General features: G+C 39.4%; 1 protein-coding gene across 2 annotated transcripts in view; it reads left to right on the forward strand.

Moving 5' to 3' along the window:
• Positions 1-13,475, forward strand: part of RNGTT (RNA guanylyltransferase and 5'-phosphatase) — a 235,576-nt gene that overhangs the window by 116,069 nt on the left and 106,032 nt on the right. For both annotated transcript variants that reach the window (XM_060115193.1, XM_060115192.1), the window contains exon 12: positions 7,310-7,378. In XM_060115193.1, coding sequence (XP_059971176.1) covers positions 7,310-7,378 — 69 coding nt within the window. The remainder of the gene's footprint in view (positions 1-7,309; positions 7,379-13,475) is intronic.

Below are 13,475 nucleotides of genomic sequence, written 5' to 3' on the forward strand. Positions count from 1 at the left end.
ACTTAAAATATATTGATAGAAGAGGAAAAAAACAGACTAGCTTAAGAGTATAGGACATTTTATCTTGGAACATAATATCAGAGGCAAAAAGGATACCAAAGTGAGTTTTAAAATCATCTGATGTTTAAGTTATTAAAATAAAACCTAACCTTTCAAGCCATGCTATTTTAACTAAGTATATTCAGCCTCTTTTTGACTTTTTGATAACTCTTCCTCCTTCCCTAGAAGCTGTGCCTGACCTTAACTCTTTTCTCAAAGACTGGTCATCATCCTTGCTGAACTCCACTTTTCAGTGTTTGGTTTGCTCTACTTGTAACCCTGGCTTCTCCATTTCTTGGAAAGTTTCATTCGTGACTTTCTTCTGATTTAGTCACTTTCACTTTGGCAACTTATCCTTGGCTATTACTCCTACTTTAATATTTTAAATTCAGACATACTGCTTTCTAACCACAGCTTACATCTTTAAAAACTGGTGAGATACCTCATCAAGACATTTCATCAACTCCTCCACCATTTGTGAGCCATAGATGTTCCTTCTTCAACTATGTCTGGGTCTTGGTCTTAGTGGGAGTGGTCTTCTTCATTGGGTGTACAATCTCAGCCAAAGTGGCTCCTTCTAGTATCTGTGATTCCTAAATTCTCTAGGGTTGCCCATAGTTTCTTAAGGTGGAAGTTGATATCGTTGATTTGTGACCTTTCTTCTTTTCTAATTAGTCATTTAGTATAACAACAGATTTTCCTGTGACACACTTTAGCTGCTTCTGTCATATATCCATCTACTGTATTTTCATTGTATGAAATACTTTAAAAATATCCTTTTGATTTCTTTCTTTTAATTCATGGGTTATTTGGAAGTATGTTATTAAGTTTCTAAACATTGGAGGATTTTCCAGATATCTTTCTCTTACTGATTATTAATTTAATTCATTGTGGTCAGGGAGCATACTTTGTATGACTTTGACCTATAAATGTGTTGTATGCACTTGGAAAAGGAAAGTGTTTTCTCCTGTTGTTGGGTACAGTGTTCTATAAAATGTCAAATAGGTCACGTTGTTTTATTGTTGTTACAGTCCTCCATATTCTTTCTGGTTTTCTGTCTACGTGTTGTAAGTATTTTTTTTTTTTTTTTTTTTTTTTTTTTTGCTTTTTGCGGTATGCGGGCCTCTCACTGTTGTGGCCTCTCCCGTTGCGGAGCACAGGCTCCGGACGCGCAGGCCCAGCGGCCATGGCTCACGGGCCCAGCCGCTCCGCGGCATATGGGATCCTCCCAGACTGGGGCATGAACCCGTATCCCCTGCATCGGCAGGCGGACTCTTAACCACTGCGCCACCAGGGAGGCCCAGTATTTTTAAGACATCTTTACCGTTGCTCTTTGATTCCTCATTCTGTTCCTCCCGACCCCTGCCACCCCAACATCTCCCCTTTTGCCTTTTTGTATTTCAGTTGGAAAAAGTGCTGCACCCTTTTCTTCTTCAAGTTCAGTGATTCTTTCCTTTGTTCTATCCAGTCAGTGGATAATCCCATTGATTGTCATTCCCATTGATTAGCATTCTTTTTCTTTGATATTATGTTTTTATTTCTTGCATTTCCATTTGTCTTATTTTTTATTATTTTCAACTCTTTGGTGAAATTCCACATTTGCTTATGCATGTTTTCCACCTTTTCCTTTAGAATGTTAAAGTTATTTTAAAATCTTTGTTTGATATTTCCAAAATATGGGCCATCCCTATGTTTTTTTTCTATTGACTGCCTAATCTATTGAATGTAGGTCATTTTTTTCTTGTTTTGTGTGTGTGTGTGTGGTAATTTTTGATTGGATGCTGGGCATTTTTTTCTGTATGAACAATATATACTGAGGTAGATGTCTTTGTGGTTAGTAATGGGCATACCTCTCCTTTAAGTTTAATAAGCTTCATTTGCTGGAGGTGGGGTTAGTGGTTGAATAATCTGTATTTGACATGGGTTTGTATTGCTATATAGTTATCTTCTGTGCTCTGAAGACTTCAGATTCCTTAAGCAGATGACTTCTGTTACTTGAGCTTATTGAGAGAACTGGAGTATAAAATGGGTTTTCTCCAGTGTTCCTGCTTCACTTGTAGCTTTCAGTGGGCTCTGCTTGCCTATACCACATAGTGGTCTATTTTTGTGCTCTTGCATTCTCCCTCATATGTAATTGACTGTTTCTTGTCACTCAGTGCCTGATTTGTGCAGACTGTGGGGTTTTGTTAATTTTTCTCCTCAAGCCTTGCTGTTAAGCAGACCCTGAGCACCTGAGTCTCAGGGATGGGTTTCCCCTCAGTGGGCTGACCTCTCCCTCTTGGCAGCTGAATTTTGCCTTGCATAGGTGGGATGTTTTGGCAGGAGCAAGTTTTTCTCCTTTTTATCAATATAATATCCTTGGACCAAGGCTGTTTCTGGAGCCGTGTGTAGCTGCAGACGACTTTATCCTCAGATGGCCTTTACTTCATATCAGGAAGGGTCTGGAAAGGATTTTATGTCTATTTGCAACTAAGATGAGGCTTTCTCATCTTTCTTGTCCTACCCCTGGTCTTTCCTGTGAATCCTGATAGAAACCTGGGGAATAGAGCTAGTGAGTAGGTTCGGAGTCCTCTTGTGTTTGGAACTTCCAGGGATTTTATACTGTTATACTAACCCACACTTGGTTTTTAAGAATTGATCAAACTTTCAGTTTTTCTTTGCACCCACTTTTGTGGCTGCCATTTTTTCCTCTTATGCTCTTCCAAAGGTGAATGGGTTCATGTGTCTCATCTTTCTTTGGAGGGCCTGGGATTCAGTTTACCTGATTTTGTGGAGACCTCAACCCTCTAAACCTTAACAAAAGTGATGATTTTATAGATTGTCTGCTTTTTAAAAAATTTATTGTCAGGTTAGACATGTTTTACACTGTAAGTAAAAGTGGAACTTTCCCATAAAAAGCTTTTAAAAGATAACCTTAGGGACTTTCCTGGTGGCGCAGTGGTTAAGAAGCCGTCTGCCAGTGCAGGGTACATGGGTTCGATCCCTGGTACGGGAAGATCCCACATGCCACGGAGCAACTAAGCCCGTGCGCCACTAGCCCGCGAGCCACAACTACTGAGTCCGTGTGACTAGAGCCCGTGCTCCACAACAAGAGAAGCCACCGCAGTGAGAAACCCGTGCACCGCAATGAGAAACCTGTGCACCGCAACGAAGAGTTGCCCCCGGTGGCCACAACTAGAGAAAGCCTGTGTGCAACAATGAAGACCCAACACAGCCATAAAGAAAGAAAGAAAGGAAGGAAGGAAAGAAAGAAAGAAAAAGAAAAAAAAGGATAACCTTAAAGGTGGTGAACACTTTCAAGATTATGAATACAGACCTAAGGAATGGATGAGGGGGGAAAAAACTTTGCTGATGTTATTCAAACGGTACTTGTAGCTTAAGATAACATCTGTAGTGACAGTCTCATGTATAATTTGAAGTATGCTATAACTCAGAGATAGCAGTGAAAATAATGGAAATGTGTTAAGTGACTTTAAGTTTTGGCTCTAACGATAAAGACACTGATATACAGAAGATGCTCATAACAAGTTTGGATAAATTTTCTTTCAGCAATTATGATTGGAAAAAAGCAATATTTTAAATTTAACATATTATTTTATATATGTGATTTCTAATATGAATAAATGAGTTATATATATTTGTTATATAAATTAAGAAAATTTTTAGATTTTATCGCTGAAAAAAAAAACTTCCCTCCACCCCAAGAATTTTACCTCCCTTTGTATGTATCTTACTCATATAGTACATGCTACAATACATTTAAAGTCTGTACTTTGGCAGGCGGACTCTCAACCACTGCGCCACCAGTGAAGCCCTAAGTCTGTACTTTTTAAATGATGATTGGAGGACCTATATATGTGGGAAGTTTCAGAAGTCTTTGGGGCATTTGTTTCAGAGAGTCAGAGACTTTCTCTGGTTATTTCCTTTTTGTTTGTTTTTTTTCAAATAAATTTATTTATTTATTTTATTTCTTTCTTTCTGGCTGCGTTGGGTCTTTGTTGCTGCACATAGGCTTTCTCTAGTTTTGGCGAGCAGGGGCCACTCTTCGTTGCGGTGCACAGGCTTCTCATTGCCGTGGCTTCTCTTGTTGTGGAGCACGAGCTCTAGGCTCATGAGCTTCAGTAGTTGTGGCACACGAGCTCAGTAGTTGTGGCACGTGGGCTCAGGCGCACGGGCTTAGTTGCTCTGCAGCATGTGGGATCTTCCCAGACCAGGGGTGGAACCTGTGTCCCCTGCATTGGCAGGCAGATTCTTAACCACTGCGCCACCAGGGAAGTCCTCTATTTCCTTATTTTTAATTAAAGTCTGATTGAAATCTGTTCTGAGTGATTTTACTTTTTTAGCTGTCTGACTTGAAGCTAGTCACTTAATTGCTGATGGTCTCAGTTTCCTTTTCTGGTGAAGTGAATAGTAATATAAAATTCAAAATTATACATCTCATGAGGAATTGTGTTTTTTTTTTTTTTTTTTTTTGCGGTACGTGGGCCTCTCACTGTTGTGGCCTCTCCCGTTGCGCAGCACAGGCTCCGGACGCGCAGGCTCAGCGGCCATGGCTCACGGGCCCAGCCGCCCCGCGGCATGTGGGATCCTCCCGGACCGGGGCACAAACCCGCGTTCCCTGCATCGGCAGGCTGACTCTCAACCACTGCGCTACCAGGGAAGCCCGAGTTGTGTGTTTTGAATGATGTACATATATTAAGAACCAAGTACAGCAACACTTTATAGTAGGTCTTTAATATATGCTAGGTAGTATTGTAAATGTATTAAGTAAAGAAAGAAATATTGTCTAGAGTAATCAATAAGCAGTAAAACGAGTGAAAACAAGCAGTATTTCTTCTTTTGACCTAAGAAGTTTCATAGTCCCTTAAATTCTCTGATTCTTAAAAACTTAGAGGAAAATAAAAAAAGGAAGTTACTTTCATTTCTGCAGCAGGTAACATCATGTTATCTAGAGTTTTGCCAACACTATACTTTATACTGTTAACTTTATATATACTTTATCTACAAGGATGGTCCAGTATATGAATGGGAGAAAGATGGTCTAAGAATGGAAAAGCTATGTTTACTTGCCATAAATGATGTACCTACTATAAAAGAACAAATTGTTTAACCTTTGAAAAGTGTTTTTTAGAAAGATAATTGTGGTATTTTGTTTTCATTGCTTCATTCCTCAGCAGGATTTTATGCTATGAATTTAGTAGGTTACCTTTTCTTACATGATGAAGTACAAGAATTATCAATTTTATACATTTTTTTTCTTGTTTGACCCTTTACCCATCATTAGTTCATTAGAAGAAATCAGTACTTTTAATCCATATTGAACTTTTACTTCAGGAATTTCCTCCTCATATGGGTAGGTCATTTAAACCTATGAATGAATTGGAGATCAGTTTCAGATCTGGTCTGAAATTTTTACCTATTTGGCCAAACTCTGGATAATATGGCTCTAAGAGTCCCAGTCTGCAAGCTCCCCACTTTCTTAGTGTCATAATAAGATGAAAGAACAAAACACAGCAAAAAAGAAAATATCAAGAGCATTACAGTTGAAAAAAAATTGTGGTAAAATATGCATAGCATAAAATTGACCATTTAATCATTTTTAAGCACACATTTCAGTGGCTTTAAGTACATTCACATTGTTGTGTAACCATTGCCATCATTTATTTCCACATCTTTTTCATCTTTCCAAACTGAGACTCTGTACCCATCAAACGCTAACACCTTGTTCTCTCCTCCCCAAGACTCTGTAATTTCTGTCCCCATGAATTTGACTAAGGAGCATTACAGCTTTACGGAAGTGTAGATTATTCAAACTCAAATTGGTCTTAAAGCAGTTAGAAACTAGGATTGCTCTTACTTTTCTTTGCTGAACTGCCCCCAGTTTAGAGAAATTACAGATTTCAAGGAATGAAATGGCAGAGAAGATGAAGTCACAGTTTGGGAGGAGAATCACAGATCTTGTGGCATGTGCAATATACTGGAAATTTTGATTGTTGCTTTTGGAATGCAAATCTGCCTTTAAGTGTAGTGGTTTTATAGAGGATGTGATTGTGATGAAAGATTGTGATTGAATAACACACAGCATATCCAGAATTTTGGTGGAACATATTTGAATCCCGGAACTATCCTAAATGTTTTTTTGGCAGTTGGCCAGACTCTGGGTACCATGACATTATTACCTGGCTCTGTGAAAGTATCTTCTGCTCTCTTCCCTGAGACGCAGAAAATCAGTGTGTAGGTCCTCACTCAGTGGTGCATATGTTCAGTTCTTCAGAATAATATAAAAATCCATGGAAGAGAAGCATTTAAAACTACTTGTTCAGAACTAATCAGAGAGCGTTGGGCCTATAACTCTGCTTTTCAGTAGATATGGCATTGAAAAAACTTGTTATTTGTATTTCATGCTGTGTATTCCTTGCAATGCAGTTTTTTTGCTTGAAAAAAATGTAATAAAGACAAAAAATGAGGCAAAAAGTAGGACAAAAAGAAAGGTTAAATTTTTCTGCTTGAAGGTTTGGGGAAAACACAGATAATGCATTTTGGGGCTGCCATCCCCATGTTTGAGCTAGCTTCTTTTTACAGATTCTCAGAGAATCTCATCCCGGCTCCATCTATCCCCAAGCAAGATTCTCTGCTCTCTCCTTTTTTGTGTAGGTTTATTTTTATTCCCTTTATTTATTACTTCCCAGAGTTTCTACTTTTGTTTCGGTTTTGGCCTATGCCTTCCTTCCTTTTATGCTGGCTCAGCATAGTGCATTTAAAAATATGTTTTATAACTGGAAGTTTGTACCTTTGACCACCGTCATAAGATAACTAAGTACTAGGGATGTAATATACAACATGACTAATATAATTAACACTGCTGTATGTTATATATGAAAGTTGTTAAGAGCGTAAATCCTGAGTTCTCATCACAAGGAAAAAAATATATTTATTTTTATTTTGTATCTGTATGAGAAGAGTGCTGTCAATTATATCTTAATAAAACTGGAAGAAGAAAAAAATTTTTTAAATATTTTATCCATCATCTTGGTTATTGTAGTTAGAACTGTTGTTCGAGATATCTAGCCTGCCATGGAATGGAAACCTTCATATATTAAAAAATAATCTTACAATATATTAACCTAGATCCCTCTGGTTCACCCCTCTCCCCCATTTTGTATTTCCATTTTTAAAGCTTATGTATTAAGTTCTTATAAAGCTTACAAAAAATTAAAAAACTTTTAAAGTGATTATTGTGTTTCTAAAAATATGTGTGTTTATTTTATAGCTACTTGAAGGAAATTTTGCCAAAGAAGTCAGCCATGAAATGGATGGTCTCATTTTCCAGCCCACTGGAGTAAGTACATTTGTCTCTGTGTGCATGTGTGTGTGTAGTGTGTATGTATATCCGTGTACGCCCATGCATGTATATATAAAGTACATTTTCCTTAGATATATTTACTTAGGATTGATTACTGCTATAATCACTGCTTTTCCTTAAAACAAATTTTCATTATAAAATAAAATATTTCGTTTATACTAAATACATATAATAGTACAATGAACAGTTGTTTGCTTTTCACTTAGCTTAGGAAATAAATATGGCTGATCATTCTTTTTCAAGGAAGTTATTAGTCTTTTAATATAATTAGTTTTCTTACTACTCTTGCACAATGAATGTTTCTTTACTAGAAATCTACCAATAACCTTATACAAATAAACGCTTATTTCTTTCTGTAGCCCAGTATATCTTTAAATATTAATATTTTTAAAACTTCATTTTGCCATGGATGAGTAAAATTCAGAGTTATCAATATTTGAAGAAAAACACAATTCTTTGCATATTTATTCCATGTCAGATTTCTGAAACTCACTGAAGAACTTTTCACCAACTTAATGGTCAAATCATATATTTGGAGTAATTATGTTTTACTGATGGTAGGGTTTCTCTCCCTCCACATCACTGACGTTTTGGGCCACATAATCCTTTGCTGCGGGAAGCTGTCCTGTGCATGGTAGGATGTTTCGCAGTATCTTTGGTCTGTACTTACCAGGTGCCAGTATTACTTCTCCCTCCCACCCCTCCAGCTTGTGACCACCAAAAATGTACACATTCACTGCCTCATTTCCCCTGAAGGGCAAATTTGCCTTCACTTGAGAACCTGTGCTCTGTGGGGCAGTGCTTTTCCAAAATGTGGCCTGTGGGGCTTCCCTGGTGACACAGTGGTTAAGAATCTGCCTGCTAATGCAGGGGACACGGGTTCGAGCCCTGGTCTGGGAGGATCCCACATGCCACGGAGCAACTAGGCCCGTGAGCCACAGCTACTGAGCGTGCGCGTCTGGAGCCTGTGCTCTGCAACAAGAGAGGGTGCGATAGTGAGAGACCCGCGCACCGCGATGAAGAGTGGCCTCCGCTTGCCACAACTAGAGAAAGCCCTCGCACAGAAATGAAGACCCAACACAGCAACAATAAATAAATAAATTAATAAACTCCTACCCCCAACATCTTCTTAAAAAAAAACCATGTGGCCTGTGGACAAGGTAGCATTAGCACCACCCAGAAAGTTGTTATGAATGTCATGCAGCAGCACAGACCTACTGATGAGAACCTGCTGGGAACGGAGTCCAGCCATTTGTGCTTTCTCAGGCTGTCCCAGTGACTCTGATGCGTTTTCAAGTAGGAGAACCACTGCTCTTACAGGAAAGAGTTGTATTTCATGTGCCACACCTTGTCATAAGCTTCATTTTGCCTTCACTAACTCTGTCCTTAGAAATTAGGGTGCAAGCTAGTTGGGAAGTTATGTAGAGACACATCAAACTGGGTACCTGGAGAAAAGGGAAGGAGGCTGTAATATTTTTGAACATTATGTATTAAGCGCTATATTATATATGCTTTACGTGTATAGTAAAACTCTGCCATTATGCAAATTTAGGTATAACGTGGTATGTGATTGGCTTCTGTCTTCTTCCCAGCCCCCCCCTTGCCAAACAGGTGGAGGGAAACATCTTTTGTGGTTGAAGGAGGAGGAGATGGAGGAGAGTTAGAGGCTGGGGACAGAAATAGTAGAAAATACTATTTTAGGAAGATAGACATTAGATCTTTGAGTTCCAGTATTTTCTAAGTCTAATCTCCCTGGAATGAAAGAAATAAAATCTAACGATAACAGGAATTACAGTGTTTAATTCTGTTAAACTCATGGTGGTTCAGACCCATGCATGTATGGGATTTTGGCATATGTAAGAGCAATGGCCTGACAGGTGAGTCTTGTGATGTCTAGTGTAGTCAGTTGGTTTATCAGTCTGTCCCTCTTCTAGTAACTACACTTGTTATTACGATGACTTCATAATTGATTTTCTTAAGTATTTGTGGACATTTGGTTTATTTAACATGAAAGTTTCAATCAGTTTGTCAGGTTACCCAAAAATTCTTGTTGGGAGTTTAATTGGAAACGCTTTGAAGTTAGATTAATTTGGAGAAAATCAGTGCTTTTACAGTGTTCAATTGTCTTCTCAATTAATAAGGTAGAGCTCTTTTTAGGTCTTTTACTGTTCTCCAATCCAGTTTAGTTTGTTTTTTTTTTTGCGGTACACGGGCCTCTCACTGTTGTGGCTTCTCCCGTTGCGGAGCACAGGCTCCGGACGCACAGGCTCAGCGACCATGGCTCACGGGCCCAGCTGCTCCGCGGCATGTGGGATTGTCCTGGACCGGGGCACGAACCCGTGTCCTCTGCGTCGGCAGGCGGACTCTCAACCACTGCGCCACCAGGGAAGCCCTGCTCTAGGTCTTTTGTATAAGGAGGTAAGAAGACAGTTGATTACAGACAGGTGTAGCTTCCAATGGTGGGAGGAGACATGATTTTAGGTGGTCCAGAGACAGGGCATTAAATGACATTGCATTACACAATGAGAATTTAGTCCCATTCCAGTTTTTATGCATTCTTTCAGTTTATAAAGTATACTTATTTCTAGTTTTGAATATCTAAGATTTGCTAATCTTTCCCTTTTTAACAAAATGAGTGTGGACTTAGTTTTACACTGTTCAAAGGGCAACATTCTCTACTAGAGTTTAGTATCATTGGTTCATTTCCATCATGTGTAATTTTTTTTTTTTTTTTTTTTTTTGCGGTATGCGGGCCTCTCACTGTTGTGGCCCCTCCCGTTGCGGAGCACAGGCTCCGGACGCGCAGGCCCAGCGGCCATGGCTCACGGGCCCAGCCGCTCCGCAGCATATGGGATCCTCCCAGACCGGGGCACGAACCCGTATCCCCTGCATCGGCAGGCGGACTCTCAACCACTTGCGCCACCAGGGAGGCCCCATCATGTGTAATTTTTAATGTTACTTATTATTTAGGGTAAGCGATACCATTGTCTATTTATGGTATGTGGTGTACCATTTGGCATAAAGTTTCCTGAATATCTTTGGGGGCCATTTTTTAGCCTGCTGCAGTTATTTAGCTTGATATGACATTTCCAACTAATAGCCATAGACCCTAATACCCAGTGTCATTTCTGTTTTGGTCCTTGTAAGGTTTTAAGTTACCTTCCTTCCTTAGGCTTTCTTTTCTTTTCTTTTTTTTTTTTTTTCTTTTTTTCTTTTTGCGGTACACGGGCCTCTCACTGTTGTGGCCTCTCCCTTTGCGGAGCACAGGCTCCGGACGCGCAGGCTCAGCGGCCATGGCTCACGGGCCCAGCCGCTCCGCGGCATGTGGGATCCTCCCGGACTGGGGCACGAACCCATGTCCCCTGCATCGGCAGGTGGACTCTCAACCACTGCGCCACCAGGGAAACCCCTTAGGCTTTCTTTTTAAAGCAAGTTCTGAATTAGAAGTTTAGGACCCTTAATCAGGCCAAGAACTTTAAAATGTAAAATTTGCCAATATTTCTAAGTTTTCCTTCTGGGGAAGTCTAAAATCTTGGATGAACTCAGCTTTAATAATGAAGTGCAGGCAGGGTGAGTGTTAGACCCCTATGACAAAATAAAACAGTATATCAGAGATAACCTGTATTTTTTGTCATGTTAAAATATTTTTTTTCACCCTTTATTTTTACTTTGGAGGATATGCAAATGTTAGAATCCACAGTTCTTTTCCCTGGAATTCTTCAGACCAACCCTCCAGTGTCTTGCTGGGTGGCATTTGCCTGGCTGTTAGCATTCTCCGCATGGAGAAGATAAAGGGGCGAGGGTGTGCTCTTCAGTAGGTAAACTTTTCACTTCACTCTCCAAGGTTCACTTTTCCTCTTCTGTGGTTCTTGAATCTTCTGGACTGGAGCTTCTGTCCTTCAGTTTTTCCACAGAATAAACATCTCCTGCCTCTTGCCAGGGTGGAGGAGGGAAGCTGGAGGTGTAAATGCTCCTTGTGAAGACTTTTACCCCAGTCTGTTTCCAGTACCAGGTCTCCCTTTCACCCCCTCACACCCTTCTCAGTATCTGTTTTCGTATGTTACATAGCCTGTTCTGGGGAACTCAGCAGGAATTCCTCTGCCTTCGTGTTGGTTGCTGCAAGCACCTAGTATTCAGTGTTCTTTGCTCTCTGCTCTGTCAACTTCTCCATCTACTTTGTCTTTCCAGGTTTCGACGTGTTGTTTTCTGCTGTTGTCTTCTCTCCTGTTTTTCCTTTTCTATTGATATCTCTTTTCTGTAACTCCCATTTTAGTGAGGTTTCAAATCAAAGTGGATATAAATGCACATGTTTAGTCGACAGCATTTATCAGAAAATCCCCCAAACTTCTCACAATGTGGTTTTGCATCTGTTGGCTTCCTTGAGCCAACAGTTCAAATAAATGAAGAAAGGGACTATTTTGAGTGACCAACTTAGCGATCTGAGTGAGGCTGCATGAAGTGGAGAGAAGATCCTGGTCAGGGGTGGGCAAAGCTTGGCTTTTAATCTGCAGCCCACTCTCTAATACCACAGAAATATTCCAAAGGCAAATGAAGGGTGAAAACTGAAGAGGATTCTTGGTGTATCTACTTTTGTAAAAACTTCTGGGCCTACGTTTGTTTGGTGCTAGTTACTTAAAACTTAGCAAGAAGTTAATTCTGCTTCACTATAGTAATTATAGTGAGGGAACTGAAGTTGAATAAAAGGTAGAAGATATTACTACTGCTAAAAAAAGAAGAAGAAGAAAGTATTTTGAATCCTGGCAAAATATTGAAGAACAGTGATAAAGATAATATATTAAAGTGATGATTCTATTGAGGGCAAAACCCTAAACACCAGCTTAGAAGAAAGTTCATTTACCTTTTGATTTAATGTTCTATTTTTCAGAGACATAACCTTGTAACACATCCAGAATTGCATTTAGTTTATTACTTTTATAAGAAAAAGGACAAGTCAAGCTAATGGATGGTATATTCAGGAAAATAAAGCTTAGGATATTTCTTTGTGTTTATAAAGAAATGTACTAGTATCTGATATTTACTAAAACACAGCAGTCATTAATTACCATGAAAGCCTCAATTTAAAAAAAGTAGATTAAATTGCATTTATAGAATTATAGTAAATCGAAGCAGAAAAGAGAACTTCTAAGATTATCTAGCCCAGTGGTTTCAAAACATGAATTTCCAAAGTTCTGGGTTTCTGTGAACTGCCTCAGGGGGCCATGTGCAGGAATAGGTTACTAGGTAAGCATTCTGTTTATCTCACAGGTAGCCCTGATTTATTTCTTTTATATATTGTACTTCTAGATAAGATTGTGTTTTAAAAAGGGCTTCATCTAAGTAAATACCATTTGTATCAACTGCTTTTCTGAGAGGTCACCAGTGATCTTTTTCCTTGCAAAATCAAGTTCATTTTTCAGCCCTTTTCTTACTGGATTATCTAGTGGTAGTCTATACCGCTGTCCACACTTCCTTAAAAATACTCTCTTACGTGGCTTCATGCCGTTTCTTCTCCATCTCACTCAAGCTTTTCGTCTTCTAGCCATGACGTTCAGAGTTTCTAAAGGCTCAGTATGCTGGACCTTCATTGTTTACCATGATCTGCTCTCTCCCTTGAAATTTCTTCCACACTTGAGTTATCTCCTGTAAGCCTGACTCAGACTTTTGATTTCTATTTAAGCTCCAGATTTGTTTATCTAATTGCCTACCCTGATATCACCTTTTAAATTTCTCAAAAACACCAGAAACTCAGTATACTTTGAAGCTGAACTCCATCCCTACTCCCCAAACAAACAAGCCAACATACAAACTGTACAAAATGATCCTTTCCCAACATTTCATCCCTCAGTTGCTTCTATGCAGTTACTTGAGTGAGAAATCTAGATGTCATCTTTGATGCCTTTCCTTCTTTTATCCCTCTAATCCGTCTCCAAGTCTTGCTTTATCTCCTAAATCTCTCTTAAATTATTCCCTTTTCTCTCCATTACCACTGCCACACTCCAGTGTGACTTGTCATTCACTGCCTCTTGCCTGGACCACTGCAGCGGTGTCCTAACTGGTCCTGAAGCCTCCACTT

Source organism: Mesoplodon densirostris, chromosome 12 (genome assembly GCF_025265405.1).
Source record: "Mesoplodon densirostris isolate mMesDen1 chromosome 12, mMesDen1 primary haplotype, whole genome shotgun sequence".
NCBI lineage: Eukaryota > Metazoa > Chordata > Mammalia > Artiodactyla > Ziphiidae > Mesoplodon > Mesoplodon densirostris.